The sequence below is a fragment of the Podarcis liolepis genome (assembly GCF_965112155.1).
Source record: "Podarcis liolepis genome assembly, chromosome: 11".
NCBI lineage: Eukaryota > Metazoa > Chordata > Lepidosauria > Squamata > Lacertidae > Podarcis > Podarcis liolepis.
The window spans coordinates 1,807,438-1,826,512 of record NC_139565.1 but is presented as its reverse complement, the minus strand read 5'-3'; the positions used below and the strand labels follow the sequence as shown (position 1 = coordinate 1,826,512).

The 19,075-nt window shown below is 41.9% G+C and overlaps 1 protein-coding gene across 7 annotated transcripts in view; it reads left to right on the top strand.

Moving 5' to 3' along the window:
• Positions 1 to 17,990, top strand: part of CEMIP2 (cell migration inducing hyaluronidase 2) — a 61,778-nt gene extending 43,788 nt beyond the window's left edge. For all 7 annotated transcript variants that reach the window (XM_083464774.1, XM_083464771.1, XM_083464773.1 and 4 more), the window contains 14 exons: positions 255 to 383; positions 2,706 to 2,794; positions 3,568 to 3,699; positions 3,913 to 3,948; positions 4,234 to 4,389; positions 5,789 to 5,966; positions 6,110 to 6,325; positions 8,680 to 8,891; positions 9,659 to 9,838; positions 11,769 to 11,988; positions 13,314 to 13,412; positions 15,736 to 15,884; positions 17,276 to 17,379; positions 17,592 to 17,990. In XM_083464774.1, coding sequence (XP_083320900.1) covers positions 255 to 383; positions 2,706 to 2,794; positions 3,568 to 3,699; positions 3,913 to 3,948; positions 4,234 to 4,389; positions 5,789 to 5,966; positions 6,110 to 6,325; positions 8,680 to 8,891; positions 9,659 to 9,838; positions 11,769 to 11,988; positions 13,314 to 13,412; positions 15,736 to 15,884; positions 17,276 to 17,379; positions 17,592 to 17,788 — 2,097 coding nt within the window. In that variant the 3' untranslated portion in view covers positions 17,789 to 17,990. The remainder of the gene's footprint in view (positions 1 to 254; positions 384 to 2,705; positions 2,795 to 3,567; positions 3,700 to 3,912; positions 3,949 to 4,233; positions 4,390 to 5,788; positions 5,967 to 6,109; positions 6,326 to 8,679; positions 8,892 to 9,658; positions 9,839 to 11,768; positions 11,989 to 13,313; positions 13,413 to 15,735; positions 15,885 to 17,275; positions 17,380 to 17,591) is intronic.
• Positions 17,991 to 19,075: the final 1,085 nt, after the last annotated feature.

Genomic DNA, 19,075 nt, shown 5'->3' with positions numbered 1-19,075 from the left:
AATAATTTGCTAGCATCTGTAGCTTGGGTCCCCTTGTTGCTCACCCCTAATGCCAGAAAATTTATGAACAAGTTTAAAAACACTCACTTGTCCTTATACAGATCCTTGGAGGACTGTAATTAGCTGGGAGTAAGAAGCATAATGTGCTTTCTAGGATTAGAAAGCACATTATGTAGTAGTAATTATGATTGTGTTGCTGTGTTCCTATCCAAACGGATCCATGACTAAGTTTATTTATCACCTCTTGTTTCCAGGATGCTGGCATATGGTACATATTTCACAAAGTGCCTACAGGAGAGTCTCATGGGTTGTTTCCTGAAACCAAAGCTGAACTAACACCACTAGGAATTTTCTATAACAACAAGGTGCACTCCAACTTTAAGGTAAATAATTCTTCAAATAAACTGAAAAATTATGTATGACTTCTAGTCTAAAGTACTATATTTTTCTCTCTATAAGGTGCACCTGACCATAAGGCGCACCTAGTTTTTAGAGGAGGAAAACAAGAAAAAAAGAATATTCTGAATCAAATGTTGTTGGAGAGGAGTTTTAGGTAGGGAGGGAAGAAAAAACACTGAAGGGACAAGGAGCACACGTGGGGTGTATGGAGAAGGAGGTGGCTAAGGATGCAGGAGAGGGGTTTAAGGGGAGGGAGGAAAGGAAGGCAAAAGTTCTCTCCCCCCCCCCCGCCCAACCAGCCCTCTCTCTCTCTCCCCCTCACCTGCATGTTTTCTGGCACCTGCGCGTCCATGGCATGCTTCCCTGGACGCAGCACCAGAGCACAGAGAGGAGGAGGCGGCGACAGCTGTCATTTGCGCTCCTAGCCGCCGGAAGCTGAGCTGGGTGGGCTGGAGCCTGCGTGCCGTCACCTCGCAGCAAGCAGACACGCTGAATAAGGGGAATGGGCCATCACTGGCCCGATCCGAGCAAACATAGCATCCGAAAACACAAGAGGGTGGGCAGTAAGACCCTGAGGCAGAGGGCAGGAAAGGAATTCACTGCATCTGTGCGCTCCCTGCCAGAAAGGTACAAGAGCAGCGGCTCACTTTAACTGCCCAGTTAAAACCGTACACAGCGGGGAGCGCAAAACAAAATAGGAGTCGCAACTGAATCCTTAGGAAGATGCTACAATAATTAGACAAGGGGAACAGGGCTGATGAACAAACGGTAGCCTTGGGATGCCGTACAGATCGAGAGGCTCCACACACAAGGACACTCCAACGCCCTCTTTAACCACGCACTCTCCCGTGCAGCAACACGACTCACACTCCTCCACACACACACCAAAATATGCCTGATACAGGAACCCCAGCAGCCTCCTCTCTGCAGCCTTCCCTCCTCCGTGACACACGATCCGATTTTCGCCCCTGCACTCTGCCGATTCAGCTCCAGGGACCACACATTCGCTCCATAAGACGCCCAGACATTTCCCCTTACTTTTTAGGAGGAAAAAAGTGCGTCTTATGGATTGAAAAATACGGTAATTGCAAATGATGATGATGATGAATATCATTTACCATACTTTTCCATGTATAACATGCCCCTGTGTATAACACACACACACCCCGCCAATTTTGGGGGACCAAAATTAAGAAAATGGGGGATTCCCCAAGTTCTTGAGCTTTTGGGGGGGCATAGTTGTTGGGCTTTTTTATGGGGAAATGCAAAAAGTCACTCACCCATCAGACTGACAATGCTGCTTGCACACGTAGACAAAGCAACCTATCCTCTTTCCCATTGCTGAAAAAGCCAATTGCCGCAGCGACAGCCAGTCAACAACAGCCCTTTCAGCAGCCACCAATAACAATCTCCAACTCGTGGCAGCAACCAATCCCATGCCCCACAATGCACTACCCATGTATAGAAGACCCCTAATTTTGAACATGATTTTTAAATTTTAAAAAATAGGCTTATACATGGAAAAGTATGATAATTTTTTACATTTCTGTACTGTCCTTCATCTGAGGATCACAGGGTGGTTTACAATATAAAAACACAAAAATGCATACCATAGTAACAAACAAAACCAATAACCTCCTCCCTGACGCCCTCTCCCCAAATTGCAGACAGACCCATCTTTTCCCAGGATTTGTGGCCAGATAGACATTCTGAGCATCTCCAAAGAGCCCAGCAAAATCATACTACTTGACTACATTCAGAAATTGACTATGACGAATTGCCTCATTGGAATGAACTTGACATTGCCATAATTTTTCATATTCTTGTCATCTTTCCCATTGGTTTTTGATGTCCTTCCAACATTTTCTTGGTGTTCTTCCAACACCAGCCAAGCCAAAGGAAAGGCTTCATATTATTGTGGACATGCTAGGTAGGTTCTGCAAATAGAAAGAATGCCTGCTGGCATTGTCCAGTTCATTGTCCTGGAGTCCTAGAATTTTAGCTGAAAACGCATTCCAAGTCTTAGGTGTGGTAACACGAACTCTTCACATCCGTGAGATGGCTGCTTGAGAAGAAGATGGCATTTTACTGGCTGTGACCTAGGATAGTATAGTGGGTGGAATATTCTGAAATGTTCAGTTTCTAATGCAGGAGACAAGACTCCTGATTTTTTTTAGTCTGTGAAAGCTTCAAGAATATGCTCCCAGGCACTTTTTCCTTCTCATATTAGCTGTTGTAATTAAGAACTGCAAGACTATAAACACCATACTGGTTATAAAGTTATTTGTATCTTTTTATTATTGCAGGCTGGATTGTTCATTGATAAAGGTGTGAAAACTACCAATGCAAGTGCTGATGATAAAAGGGAGTATCTGTGTTTGGACAATAACGCAAGGTAGAACATACTATGTGGAAGGAAATGATTGAGGATTAAATACAGGAGTGTTGTTTTTGTTGTCCAGAATTTGCAAACCCTAGCTTAATGCACATGGAATGCCTTAATGTAGTTGTGCACATGTTTTGGCTGTTGAATCCACAATTTTTGCAGCCTTATTAATCATCTGGATAGTGAAACACTTCCAGTTGTTACTCCCCCACCCCCCAGAGGCTGCCACTGAAGTGCAAGCCTGTTGTTGCGACCTCACTGTTTCATTCAGTTCTGCCTGTTCCTGTTTGTTGAATTGCGGTCCATGGGCACACTCACTATTGGGGTGTATAGAGAAGGGTTGGTCAGTCTCCCAATTACCATTACCTGTGCACAGGTAGATAGAAGCATTCCAAACACCACTGGATTTTGTGTTCTAGAATTAGGTAGCCATTAAGTACTTGCAGCATTTTTCTTACTTTTTTCCACACTCTCATAAATAAAAGGGAGGAAAGCTTCAGCAATAAATTCCCTCCAGGACTGAAGCATCCGCATCTGTGGGTATGTTGTCCTTTTCCGGTATGAGATTACTGGGGATTGCTTTATGCTATGGGAATTAGGTTTTGCTTAGTGACAAAGACCCTTGGAGTTCAAAAGTAAAACCTGTTTCTTTTTTGCGGTATGCGTGTGTGCTTGAGCTGATTTTTTGTAAACATTTGTGTGTGGTGCTGTCGTTTTTATACTGATGTACGCAGACTTGCAGGTGTGCAGGTCCATTCACATCCCCTCCCTTCTTTTCCAAGGTTTCGACCACATCAAGATGCAGATCCTGCAAAGCCCCGAGTTGCTGCTCTCATAGACAGGCTAATAGCTTATAAAAATAATGACCACGGAGCTTGGGTCAGAGGAGGGGAAATCATTATTCAGAACTCTGGGTAGGTTGCCCTTCAGCAAATACCTGCACATTGTTAAAGTAAATAAAACAGCTGTCTTGAACAGACTTGCACAAGGTGACTGTACAGGTAAAACTTTGTCCTGCCAATTTCTCGAAATGTAAACTATCGTCATTTTCACCTATCTGGATTGGGGCTTTAGGTTTAGGTTATTAGTGTTTTTCCTGAAATAATTGGTTGTTTTTTCTCTTCTAGCTTTGCTGACAATGGAATAGGCTTAACCTTTGCCAGGTTAGTGCTGTTTCCTTTTTACTACTTTTGTATTAGTCTGTCTCCTTTGAAGTTTTAAATGTCAAATCAGAAAACAGATCCTAACAAGTCTGTGCTAAGTTATTGTTGGACTCCAGGTCAGAGGCAATGCTGCCCTGCTGGCTTTCGCAGATAGCTTCAGTAGTTTTTAGCTGCTGTGTTGCACAGGTAGAGAATATTCTGTTCAGGTTCTTCAATAAGCAAGGTTGTAGTTGAAAGTATTATTATTATTATTATTATTATTATTATTTATTATTTTATTTGTAGTGATGGAAGCTTCCCAAGTGATGAAGGCTCCAGCCAGGATGTATCAGACTCTCTGTTTGTTGGTGAAAGCAATAATTATGGCAATTCAGGCGGCCAAAACAAATACTGGGGCACTGGAGGAATAAACAATAAAAATCGTACTTTGCCTAGAAACCGGTAAGCATACAGTGCCTGAAACAGAGTGACCTTTCCAGGGGCGCAGCTCTCATTACCCTCCCTGTGAGAAACTCTACAAATATCTTACTATAAATTTCTGACTTGAAGTTGGGTTTCTCCAGCTCTCTTCTTTTTATTTTTGGCACATGCCAGCTCCCCTTGCATTCTTAGTAACACAAGCCCGCCATCCTGTCCAAGCACATTCATGTCTTGAGAGAGCCTTCTGGATCCCATCTTCTTCCCATTGACTTGCTCCTGAACCTTCTTGCTAGAGCCGACATGCACTTACGCACTGGGACATTCATGTGGGCAGGCCTCCAAGTAATGCTCTTTTAAATTACCTTTTGTGTTTCACAACTCCTGCAGTTTTTCTTACACGGTGTTTGCATTTCTGTTAAAGGAGATGAAAGAGCTCTAGTGACCTTTTAGGGAAAATGTTTGTTCAGCTTTGGGAATGCCAATTTGACTCCGCTTCGCACTCCTGTCAGTAAAAGAGTCTGGATCTCTTGCTGACCTTGCCAGGAGACCTGCTTGCTTAAAAAAAGAATATTTGCTGTCTCCTAGAATGATAGCTTCATATCAAGGTGCAAGTAGAACCACATACACGAGAGAGTTGATGTGGAGGGAGTCAGTTTAAGTCTGCTAGCAGCCGTCAGTGGCGTTGGACAATGAGCATTTGTGACCAGTTTCCTGAAGCTGCTTGCAAATAAAGTCCTTTGGAGGTTTGGGCACTCTAATTAACAGTATTAACAAGTTTTAGGCTTACCATGCTAGTCTGAATGATAGGCTAGAAATGAGCAAGATCAAAGTGCAAAAGTTGGACTATTGCACAACATCTACCTGCTAATTGGTACCTCTTCAATACTTTCCTCCACTTTCCTATTTAACCAGCTGCAGGGGATTCTGCTGTCTGCAGATGCCCTTAGGATAATTAGAGTAGAAAGAATAAGGTTAGAGTTCATACATTCCTGTATTTAAATAAGGATCATTAGAGATACACTCACTTTAAAAAAAGGCTGAGTCCTGAGCCCTTGAGATAGAGTAGAAATAGGAGTTATATTAATTGGGTGTGGATATGGCCAGAATAAGCATGCATTGCTTGCAATTAGAACCTAAAAAAACACAAATACTGTCTCAGCATTGCATTTAAATTCAAAAAATTGCTACAATTTTAAGGCTATGTTAGTATCTTTTAGCCATAAATATTTTATATACACAGCTTAATCCTATGCATGTTTACTCAGAAGTAACTCTCACTGTGTTGGGTGGAGCTTACATCCTTGTAAGTGCCATGGATATTTGGATATTGTCTGCCTAGTCCATATCTAAGTAAAGAAGTGTACTTGGCTGCTGCAGGCAAAAAGGGGTCTCTAAATATGTACCTATCTACTTTTAACAGGACGTATCCCATCAGAGGCTTTCAGATTTACGATGGACCTATACGTCTCTCCAAGTGCACGTTCAACAATTTTGTGCCAACTCCAGATAGATTCACTAGTGCAATTGGGTTCCTAATGAAAAACACATGGCAAATTACCCCCCAAAACAATATTTCTCTTGTGAAGTTTGGTGAACAGGTAAATTTTCAGATTGAAGCTGTTTTTCCCAGATGGGTAAAGGATGACTGAGCAATGTTTGGTGGAAATGCAGGGTACAACAAACAAATATTTATTGATAAAAGATTATTGCCATAAAATTAATGTTGCTCTTGTCTTTTAAGGTTTCTCTGAAAGTCTTTTTTGGTAAACCTGGGCCTTGGTTTGAAGAGGCTGATCTGGATGGCGACAAGAACTCAATATTTCATGATGTTGATGGATCTGTGACTGGCTACAAGGACACCTATGTTGGCAGAATGGATAACTACCTGATTCGACATCCTGACTGTGTTAATCTCACCAGGTGGAATGGTGTGCTCTGCAGTGGGACCTTTGCTCAGGTTAAAGAGAGGCCATTGTTAATATGCATAAATCTTGAGTAGCTGATGTTACTGTTTACCCATTTCTTCCAATTTTTATAAAAGTTATAGTAGAATTCTTTATGTCAAGGGATGGGCAGTCTCCCCCCCCCCCTTGTCTTTGTATACTGTCTTAGTTTCATGATGTTAGCTGCCCTGAGCCCGGCTCTGGCTGGGGAGGGGAGGGTACAAATAAAAAGATTGATTGATTGATTGATTGATTGATTGATTGATTGAGTTGTCTGTCTGTCTGTCAGAGAGGTGGGCCAGACCAGAAGCAAAAGTGGCTGAGGGCTGTGTCCCCTGTTTCTGTCTCTCTTTCTGCCCCTGCCCTTTCCCTTCTTTTCCTTTTGTCGCTTATATGTGCATTAAATTAGACCAAGGGTCACATGACATCAGACTGAGGGCAGCCTGTGGTACTTGGGCCCCAGCTTGTCATTTCTGATTTACATCCTTATTTATATTCAGAGCTCAGCCTACAGAATGGGTTCTCTCTTTCACACTCATATACCATCTCCCTGCTCCCAAATTGTCCGCTATTTTTAAAACAATGAATAGGAAGAGGGCAAACACTTTCATCAAGTGCAGGATTAGATGTATGAAGACAGAACCAGCACTCACAGAGAAAAAAGACTTCCTTTATCATATTTGCACAGCTTAGAGGCGGGAACCTCAGAACTCCATTCTCTGTTATCTCTGTATTTCACACAAATACTGAAAAAGGCATTGGGCAAGTCACTTTATTTTATTTTTTTACTTTAGCTCTTGGTCTGTGATAAAGTACTTCCTTTATTAAAAAAAACTGTAGAACTACTATGGTTCCATATAAAGAGTACAGTGTTGTTGTTTAGTCATTTAGTCGTGTCCGACTCTTCATGACCCCATGAACCAGAGCATGCCAGGCACTCCTGTCTTCCACTGCCTTCCACTCCCTTCTCCTTGTGCTCTCAATCTTTCCCAACATCAGGGTCTTTTCCAGGGACTCCTCTCTTCTCATGAGGTGGCCAAAGTATTGGAGCCTCAGCTTCAGCTTCACGATCTGTCCTTCCAGTGAGCACTCAGGGCTGATTTCCTTAAGAATGGATAGGTTTGATCTTCTTGCAGTCCATGGGACTCTCAAGAGTCTCCTCCAGCACCATAATTCAAAAGCATCAATTCTTCGGCGATCAGCCTTCTTTATGGTCCAGCTCTCACTTTCATCCATCACTACAGGGAAAACCATAGCTTTAACCATATGGACCTTTGTTGGCAAGGTGATGTCTCTGCTTTTTAAGATGCTGTCTAGGTTTGTCATTGCTTTTCTCCCAAGGAGCAGGCGTCTTTTAATTTCGTGACTGCTGTCACCATCTGCAGTGATCATGGAGCCCAAAAAAGTAAAGTCTCTCACTGCCTCCATTTCTTTCCCTTCTATTTGCCAGGAGGTGATGGGCCCAGTGGCCATGATCTTCGTTTTTTTGATGTTGAGCTTCAGACCATATTTTGCGCTCTCCTCTTTCACCCTTATTAAAAGGTTCTTTAATTCCTCCTCACTTTCTGCCATCAAGGTTGTGTCATCTGCATATCTGAGGTTGTTGATACTTCTTCCGGCGATCTTAATTCCGGCTTGGGATTCATCCAGCCCAGCCTTTCGCATGTTGAATTCTGCATATAAGTTAAATAAGCAGGGAGACAATATACAGCCTTGTCATACTCCTTTCCCAATTTTGAACCAATCAGTTGTTCCATATCCAGTTCTAACTGTAGCTTCTTGTCCCACATAGAGATTTCACAGGAGACAGATGAGATGATCAGGCACTCCCATTTCTTTAAGAACTTGCCATAGTTTGCTGTGGTCGACACAGTCAGGCTTTTGCATAGTCAATGAAGCAGAATTAGATGTCTTCCCCCCAATTCCTGGAAGAGGTTTTGTTTCTACCTGCTCTGTCCAGGCAGTCATGTCTTGGGGGATCCAACAAGTCTCTTCCTCTCTCCTATGTGGCCCCTTTCTCCACTTCCTATTTAACACTAGCCATAGCTTGTCATCATATCAAAATTTTATTACTATTATTGAAGGGGATGGTGAAACAGCGGCCAATACCACCAAACGATGGTTTCTGATCTTGGTTTCCAACTGAGGTCTCGTATGAGCAGAGGGACTTTATCAAAACTTTCCATTAAGTATGTCATGTAATCCAGTGGTAAACAACCATTTTTTTCTTAATTCAAAGTTTTTGTTATCCAAATATATTTAGATATCCTCTAGGCCATCCAAACAACTGAAAGCTGGACTGTTTGCAACTGATGTGGTATAATCTATCCTAGTTTTTACATATTTATTCTGTTTTGATAACTGTTAGGTGTACATTCAGACACGGAATCCACAGAATCTTACCATGACTATGGTGCGAGATGAATACCCTTCCAGTCCTATGATACTGAGAGGGATTAATAATCAGAAAGCTGACTACCAGCAATACCAGCCTGTGGTGATGCTTGAGAAGGGCTACACAATACATTGGAATGGACAAGCCCCACAAACAACATTTCTGTACCTCATTAACTTCAACAAGTAGGTTGCCTTTCAATGTCCAGTTTTGTTTAAAAATGCAGATATATTCCATGAACTCTCATCTACCTCATAAAGCAATGTGAAGCATGTATTTCTTTGTTAGTTTTTGAAGTATAATAATGTATTATTACAAACTGAGCAAAACTCTTATCAGCTGTAGACAAACAGCAATGACAACAAAAGGACACATGATTTATATCATAGCATAATCCTCATTGACAGCACTAACAATGCAAATTGGCTAGCTTGATTTAATAAATGATTTAAACTTCCTCTCAGATGAGAAAACCAAGTTCTGTGGCACAGGTCATCAGCTGTCCTCATGTGCAAGCCACATTGAATGTTCCTGTGTCCTTATCAAAAGAACATTGTGCAGCAGAAGATTTTTCTCTTTTGTTCTAATTTTCCCAGCAGTCCTTTCAACCTTTCAGTAGTATTATGTTGTGAAAAAATATGCTCAGTATACAGACAAAATGAGTATGGCATGGTGGACAGAACTTTGGAAGGTCTTGGTTTAAAATTATAGCTAAAATAGTTCCCAAAGAACTTTGTTCATTCTGCTGCAGCTAATTTTACTTCCACATCTGTAAACTAGGAATTACAGTTGAAACTAGGAATTGTCTTGTTGCTGTGGTAAGGATACTTATAAACAGTATTAGAAATCATTTTAGTACTATGTGGTCATGCTGAATGATAACCATCGCAAGCAGCAAATGAAAAAGCTTTTATAAGCATATGGTAATGTTTTTGTCACTTTCTGTTTTCAGGAATGACTGGATTCGGGTGGGTCTCTGTTACCCACCAGAGACTACTTTTCAAGTAACTTCTGATGCATTCCGAAGGCCTGCACCTCCCAATAGTGTGGAAGATTATGTGTCTGTATCTTCAATGGCGGAATTGCAGAATAGTCGAATGGAGAGAAAGTTTTATTTTGATAACAGCACTGGGTAGATATTTGCCACAAAACCATAATTTGTAGTATAATTAAATGTTCAGTTTTTCAGTATCTATAAGAACTGGATGACTTGGTTTTTTGTCAGTGGAGAGCTATAGCATGAATGTAATTCTAAGGGGAATCATCAGGATTTGTGGTTATGTATGCAGTAGTTTATCAAACTGTCAATTCTCCAAAGGTCACTGCAGTGTAGGCTGTTCTGAGTACACAGAAAAATATGGAGTTTACATTCAACAAATGCTTTTGTTATCCATCTCAGGCCATTCTGGGTAGGGCTTTCCCCCACCCACCCAATATTTGAATGCATTCTTTCAGACCACCAGGCTTCCCAGCAATCTGTGCAAACAGTGCACTCTGCACAGAGGAAGAATTGCAGAATACATCTTACTTATTTCCTCCCCTTCCTCTCTATGTGGTTATGCACTAAAGATGCAACATACAGTGAGGGGGGAAAGTATTTGATCCCCTGCTAAATTTGCCTGTTTGCCCTCTGACGAAGAAATGACCAGTCCATAATTTTAATCGTAGGTTTATTGTAGCTGTGAGAGACAGAATAACAACAGGGAAAACCCCAAAAACCCAGAAGACAAAAGCCAGAGATTGATGTGCATTATAATGAGTGAAATAAGTATTTGATCCCTTTGCAAAAGATGACTTAGTACTTAGTGGCAAAACCCTTGTTGGCAATTACAGAGGTCAGACGTTTCTTGTAGGTGGCCACCAGGTCTACACACATCTCAGGAGATATTTTGTCTCACTCCTCTTTGCAGATCCTCTCCAAGTCAGTAAGATTTTGAGGCTGATGTGTAGCTACTCGAACCTTCAGCTCCCTTCACAGATTTTTGATGGGATTAAGGTCTGGAGACTGACTAGGCTACTCCAGGACCTTAATGTGCTTCTTCTTGAGCTGCTCCTTTGTTGCCTTGGCCATGTGTTTTGGATCATTGTCATGCTGGAATACCCATCCTCGACCCATTTTCATTGCCCTGACTGAGGGAACGAGGTGCTCACCCAAGATTTGACGATACATGGTCCTGTCCATCATCCCTTCGATGCGGTGAAGGTGTCCTGTCCCCTTAGCAGAAAAACACCTCAAAGTGTCCCCCTCCATGTTTGATGGTGGGGATGGTGTTCTTGGGGTCATAGGTAGCATTTCTCCTCCTCCAAACACGGCGAGTTGAATTGATGCCAAAGAGCTCGATTTTGGTCTCATCTGACCACAACACACTCACCCAGTTCTCCTCTGGGTCATTCAGATGTGCATTGGCAAACTGCAGACAGGCCTGTACATGTGCTGTCTTGAGTAAGGGGACCTTGTGGGCTCTGCAAGATCTCAGTCCTTCATGGCGTAGTGTGTTACCAACTGTTTTCCTGGTGACTATGGTCCCAGGTGCCCTGAGATCATTGACAAGTCAATGAGCCCCGTGTAGTTCTGGGCTGCTTCATCACCGTTCTGATCATTGCAACTCCACGAGATGAGATCTTGTATGGAGCCCCAGACCAAAGGAGGTTGACAGTTATTTTGTGTTTCTTCCATTTGCGAATTATTGCACCAACTGTTGTCACCTTCTCACCAAGCTGCTTGGCAATAGTCTTGTAGCCCAGTCCAGCCTTGTCCCTGACCTCCTTGGACAGCTCTTTGATCTTGGTCATGGTTGCTAGTTTGGAATCTGCTGGATTGATTGCTTCTGTTGACAGGTGTCTTTTGTACAGGTACTGTAACGAGCTGGGATTACAGGTACGACCTCTCCCTTACAGCAGGTGCTTCTAATCTCAGCTCATTACATACAGTGAAGATACCAGGTAGCCTGACTTCTGGCAAATGGCCTCATGGGAGCCATGTGAAATAAGGAATAGTGCCAGCACTGCTGGTTTTGTAATAAAGTGTGATCTGTTCTTTGTTTTTGTGTGTTCATGTACAGGCTGCTGTTTTTGTTTCTTCAAGCCAAATACCACAGGGATGGCCACAGTTACTGTTCCTTTCGGGGATGTGAAAGAGTCAAGATTCAGGCCAGCTTTCGGCCAAAGTCTGTCAGTAACTGCTTGGCAAAAGCTTACCCAAAGTACTTCCAGAAGCCAACTGTGGTGAAAAGAATGCCCACAAAGACCACGGGCTCCTGTCAGAAATGTGGCTCCACTCAGGTGGGAAAAGGGCACAGCATCAAGAGCGATATGGCTGATTAGCGTATAACCTCTTGCAGTTTCTCCCAGGGTTTTCAACCATGTTGACAGGACACTCGCAGTCATGAGTAAATGGGGCAGGATTTGAATGTAAGAAGAATGAGGTGGCCTGATGGATCAAAGCAGAGACTGAAGGATGGGATGGATAGAGATGAGATGAGATAAGATGATAAGTTTTAGGAAATCACATTGCTGAACAGCATCATGTTTAAAATCTCAGCAAAACTTGAAATCAATTGGAAATGACTGCATCTGCATGATATGTATATTTTGAAAGAATAAGAATAGAAGGCCCTTCTAAATTAGGCCAGTGGTCCATCTAGTCTAGCGTCCTGTTCTCACAGTGGCCAACCACATGCCCATTATGGGAACCAAGCAGGGCTCCATTATACAGGAAGTGGATAGACAACAGTTTCTCTCTCCCTCTCCCTCTCCCTCTCCCTCTCCCTCTCCCTCTCCCTCTCCCTCTCCCTCTCCCTCTCCCTCTCCCTCTCCCTCTCCCTCTCCCTCCCTCTCCCTCTCTCTCTCTCTCTCTCTCTCTCTCTCTCTCTCACACACACACACACACACACACACAGACAGGAGGGCTTTTGCCCTCACATTCTGTTCATGGGTTTCCCATAGGCATTTGAATCACCATGGTCAGAAATGGGATCCTAGGCTAGATTGACCTTGGTCTTATCCAGCAAAATTCTTCCTAATAGCACTGCATCTGTCTTAGCTGCTAGACAGATACACAGGGTGGTGAATGTGCCTGATCAGAAACTGCACAGCTGGACATTATTTGTAAGGGAATCCTAAGTGGGATTGGGGAAGAGCAAAGCAGCAGATCCAGCCCTCATCCCAACCCTTCCTAGGGGGCAGGTGTAGCTGAGGATCCTAAAGATCTAACTTGGGGAAAGTTGAGGAAAATAAGCCAAACAGAATCACTTTAATCTTGCCTTTCCATTATGCTTTTGAGGCTTTTGTTTTTTCTTTCTTTCACAATTCTCTGTGCTGTGCTGTTTTTCTTTCACATTTGTCTGTGCTGTGTGTTTTTGAAGCTTTCCTTTTACGGGAAAAAAGGCTTTTAATGAACAGAACAACTTTTTAAAGCTTCAACGGGAATATAAGGTTTTCCATCTTTTATTGTATGATGCTGTACTTATGAATATACTTTTTCTAGTCCTCACCCAAATCTCAACACAGTAGGCTTCTGCCGCCTGACATTCCTGTTCTAAGGGAAAAACTATACACTATACACTCATATAATGGCTACTTTTAAACATTAATTGTATTCTATTCAGATGGCATTTACCAGTGATCCTCATAAAACCTACCTCCTTGTGAAAATTCAGTCTCCGGACACAGTTGAATTGCAAAGGAACGAAGAATCTTATGTCTCAGTAAGTATTCTTGCAATCTTGCTTTACCACAAGCCTTTATTAACATCATGCAGGAATGCCATTACCTGTGTAGGTGTTTGAAAATGGATCATTTAGGAACAAACCATATCAGCATAAGCTTGGGGGAAAAGAATAAGAGAATAATTTGGCATCCTCAACATTCCTGTTATTTGCTGCATCTTTGCATATTGATTTGTTTTCAAAATACCATTGGTAAAATTTAAATTAAAAGTGTATAATAGTGATTTAGAATAAGATACACTCAGGTTTCTTTAGACGTATCCCAAGTTCAATCAAGTAGGAGACAATGTGTGCAGAACTAGGTTTACACATAATTGAATATTGGTTGTGGGCCAGCACTATAAAATACTGGTTGCATTGCCATTGCCATTGCCATTGCCAACCTTCGAGTCTGCTTCTTTTTTACTTAAGGACTCTTATAAATCCAGAGGGTTTCAACTCAGATCTTTTGGTATTGCCTTGGAACTCTTGTATAATTCAGGTGATCAATATATTTATGGCAATATTCAAGCCAGATTAAGGGACATTGAAAAACAAAAAACTGAGTCAGGTGTAAATAAAATTTGGTTCCCCAAGTTCTATGATTTAAATCTAACAGATAACAGGTTCACTTATATTTCAAAAATAATAATTCCAGTCCAACACAGGGCCTTTATGTTAGCCCAACTGAACATTTTCCCCTCAGCTTTTGTCAAGGGCAGATATTTAAACATCCCCAGAAATTATAGACATTGCGGATGTTTTTTGAATGTGCCAGACACTGTAGAACATATTCTTTTGTGCTGTCCATTGTACAACCAGCTATGCAAATGCGTGCTGTCCCCCTCTTTGGGTAGTCTGACATCGTGGCACAGTGAAAACACCAGATTCTAATCTGTCTGACATTAACCAGGAAGCAACTGCAAGGGGGCTGAGTTTTTGTCAATACAGTGGTACCTCAGTTTAAGGACAGCCCTGTTTACGAACAATTCAGTTTACGAACTCTACAAAACCGGAAGTAGTGTCCCGGTTTGCGAACTTTACCTTGGTCTAAGAACGGAAGTCGAACGGTGGGAGGGCACTGGCAGCGGGAGGCCTCATTAGGGAAGGCATGCCCTGGTTTAAGAACGGACTTCCGGAATGGATTAAGTTTGTAAACTGAGGTACCACTGCACTATTTCTTAAAGTGATGAATGTCAGTAGTGCACTGGGCTTCTCACAATTACATGTTCAGAGGGGTGTGGGAGCTGTGGTCCTCCAGAAGTTGCTTTATCTTTATTTATTAATTACCCACCCTTCACTCTTAAGGTCCCCGGGAAGTTGCAACGCTTAAAGCACAATATTGCTGCAACTCCCACCATCCCTGACCATTGGCTGGGCGGATGAGGTTTGTGGCCCTCCAGGTGTTGCGGGACTCCAGCTTCCCCACCTCTGCCTTAAAACTATGATTCAATTAGAGGATAGAGTGCTGTCAGTGGCTGCAAGCCATGAAGTCTGTGGGTGGCCCTCATGAGGCAGACCACGGGGGGGGGGGGAGCTGCTCCCGAGCTCAAGTCCTGAGTGCAGGTTTCCCACAGGCGTCTGGCTGGGCACTGAGAAGAGGAGGCTGGACTGATGGCCTTTGGCAGGATCCAGCAGGGCTGCTCTCTTATGTTCTTAGACGGCTGAGATGGGGATATTTACTTCAGCTCTAAGGGGTTAAATGTAGTGATGAAAAATTAGTTCTGGTTTGGGGCCAAATGTGCGGCTGGGAAATGAAGGTCTACAGGCACCAGAGTTTGAAGGTTAGAACTGAATCAGTGGGCAGGTAATGCACTTGAATCTTTCAGAGAAATCGGAGAAAAATAGAGTTGCAGCATTAGCATTTTTAATTGCCTTAACATGGCAAACTGAAGCTTCTGAGAATGGTTCTCACCTGATTTTTAAAAGGGGCTTTGAACAACTCTTTCACTGATGACAGAGATGGCCTCCCTAAGGCTAAGCAAAGGAATAATTGGAGCTCTGTAATCCCTGGATCAGAAGCCCTTATTACAGGGCCCAAAGGGGGTTTGTTGAAAGGACATGGATATGTGTCAGTGGCTTCAGTTACACAAAGAAAACAGGAAAGCCCTAACCTGAGGGCCATAGAAATCTTATCAGCAAAGATTTTGAAGAAAAAGACTAATGCATAGGAAATCGTTCACTGCCAGGAATACACTATTGCCATCTGTAAGCCAAATGATGATAAATGCAGTTGAACTGTGAATTTACAGCAGATTATTGTATTTACAAATTACTGGTTTGGGGAAAGGGGGGAGTGTGATTTATGAGTCTGTAATTTCAGGTCAGCGGCATTCAGTTCCCCTTGAGTGCTGTGGGTCTTCTTACCGTAGTCATTGATGCCTGCGCTGGCAAAGTAACAAAAGAGAGATTTTTCTCGGAAGCAAACTTAAGGAATCTAGAAGAATATGTCAAAACTGGAATTCCTCAAAGGTATGTGATACAGAATAAACACAAGCTTGCAAATAGCATTTTTGTGGGAGTGGCATTTAAGCTATTTTGCATATCCTTTTAAAAATGCACAGAGGTGCTTCTTTTCATAATATTTAAATGTTTTTCAGAGAATGGTGCTTAAGGTACCTGTGTTACTGCTATGAATTGTTCATATCACCTCACTTTCTGTGTTTGAAATTAAGGAAAGAACTCTTGTACTCTGTTACAGTGGTACCTGATGCAAACGGGATCCGTTCTGGAGCCCCATTCGCATCCTGAAGCGAACGCAACCCGCGTCTCTGAGTCGCGATTTGCCGCTTCCACGAATGCGCATGACGTCATTTTGAGCGCATGTGCGAGCAGTGAAACTCGGAAGTAATGCGCTCTGTTACTTCTGGGTCTCCACAGAGCGCAACCCGAAAACGCTCAACCCAAAGCTACTTCACCCCGAGGTACGACTGTACTTAAAAAGCGGGTGGGGTAGTAGGAGTTGTATTCCAGGGCACATCTTGCATATGCTAGAAAGAAATCTAAATTCTGTGTCCATAAAAGCTTGATTCTGTAACTTTTGCAACTAAGGCATGTGATTTGTGTTCACCTAATTCTGTTTTTGTTAGCCATATAAGAGGACCAAGTCAATAATGTGTTAGGCATGGATATTATAATTCAGTATAAATTCATACAAATTGATTGTTAGAGGTCTTGTTTTTTGTTACCCTGTTTAACAAAATGTACCGTATTTTTCGCTCTATAGGATGCACTTTTCCCCCTCCAAAAATGAAGGGGAATTGTGTGTGCGTCCTATGGGGCGAATGCAGGCTTTCGCTGAAGCTTGGAGAGCGAGAGGGGTCGGTGCGCGCCTTTCCCGCTGTCCCCCGACTTGGCTAGAAGGCTGGCGGAGGGCTTTCCCCTCCTCCAGCCCCGCAAGCTCCCAGAGCGATGCCAAAGCCCAAGCTTCCCCAGCCCCACGCCTGGGGGAGGGAAAATAATTTTTTCCCCTTTATTTCCCCCCCCCCCAAAAAAATCTAGGTGCGTCCTATGGGCCAGTGCGTCCTATAGGGCGAAAAATACGGTAGGTATAATGTGCTACACCTGATTAATTTGTTATGGATATGCAAATTTTGATATTTGCAAAGTAAGCATGATTTTTATTTCTAAAAAAGTTTGCTTTCTCCAGATGGCAATTTATTATAGAAAAGTGTGTTAGTCATATTGACGTTCCACATTTACGGCTCTATGAATATGATGTCACCAATTTTAACAATTTTATATGCTGCCTTTCCAAAGCAGCTTACAACAGATATCTACTTGAAACATTATACTTTTTAGTGGCAGTAAATCAATGTTATTCTCTCCTCTTCAACCTTATCCCTTCATTTTCTTTCTCTCAGGTCTATAGTTGTATTAAGCACCAGAGGGAATATAAAAAACCTTAACATTTCTCAAGCTTTAATGACCCTGGGAGCAGCAAAACCAGCAAATCTTCACAACAAGGGTGTGTTCTTCTTTTTACATATTGAAATGTGCCTTTTCCTTTTCTAGAAATGGAATGCAAAAGATGCTGTGCAAGTTGCTGTTTCATATTCAGTGTTGATAAATTTTCAAAGTTTGCTATGATATTGGAACAGAACATTTTAAATGTTGAATCCGTTGCCCGTTATTGATGATGTGTATTCTGTCCTGAAACATACATTTTTCCTCTTTCAGGGAGCATAGGCTTCTTTGGGTTCAGAGGGAACTTCAAACCATCTTGGATCAAGCTATTGACCAGTCCTGCAAGGCAGGGCCTGGGCCAGATGGAAAAGTATATCCCTCTGCAGCTGGAAGAGTACAGTTGTGCCAGAGCAAATACCAGCCGACGGAAAGATTTGGAACTTCTTAAGCAGGCCACAAGAACACAGTAGAAATTAAGGTGCATATGCACACTGAAGACAATGTGAACTAATTTATTTATTTTATGGAATTTTAACGTGTACTATTACCCAAGTACATCACTTTGCTGTTTTTGATATGGACATTTGCCTACGCTGAATGCTTGAATGCCCATCGGTGCACCTTTTGGATTGTACAAAATATTAAAGAATTAAAGTATTTGTTTAAAAAACAGTTTTTGTAAGGGGGTGTTATTTCAATGTTTGTCCTTTATTATAAAAAGCCTTTTGTCTTCTACTCATTTTATATAAATTTTTTTTTTTCATTTTCGAAAGGAGAACATTGGAAGTGTCAGTCATCTTGAAGGATGGATCAGAAAACATAAAATCTTACCTTTAGATTGGCTGAAATTCTTTAAAAACATACATATATGTTTGCAGTGTGGGTGCCAGTTTATACGTCACAATTTGTCACTTATTTTCTTTCTTTCTTTCCAACTGAACCGTGTGGTTTGCATATATGTACAGTGAACATAAGAGCCTAGGAGCTGATGGAACAGGCTATGAGATTTTCTGTTCTTTTTTTATTATTTAAAAGTTTATATCCCACTTTTCAACATGCAGGCCTAATAGTGGTTTACAACAATAAAACATAAACTTAAAACATAAATTAAACCTCCAGAATTTAACGATCCCAAACGCACAAAAATATAAAACTCATGAAAAGCAATCGGCATGCAAAGGTCTCCTAAAATAAAGTTTTGACCTGGCATCTGAAACTTTGTAGGGACAGTGCCTGTTTAACTTCTTGTGGGGCAGAGATATATAGAGTTGGGCCTATAACACTGAACCCACAACTCCTCATTGGCCCATAGAGGCCCATAGAGAAGCAGAGATTTCCCTGTTTCCACGACATTCTCTATTCACATGGTAAATGAAATGAAATGAAATTTATTATTACTGTCAGAGACCAGCTTGTAAAACACAAATGGAACTACAATCCCAAGAGTAAAACAAGCATTTAAAACAATATAGAACAATGGATTTTAAGTTTTAAAATGTGGTAGGCATATAACACACAAAAACTTTAAGATAGACTACCATAGAGAAATGACCCAGAGTCGTCCGTGGATCCGAGTTTGGGAATTTTCTTTTCTTTTCTTTTTTTTAACGTAGGGTAGAGAACGTAGGGTAGTCAAGCTTCCAAGACTCCAGACACATCCAAGTAAGGTGCTGCATGTGGCAGTTTGCCATTCTTTAAAAAAAACACACACACAAAAAACGAGTTTGGGAATTTTCTTAACAAACTGGTTAGTCACA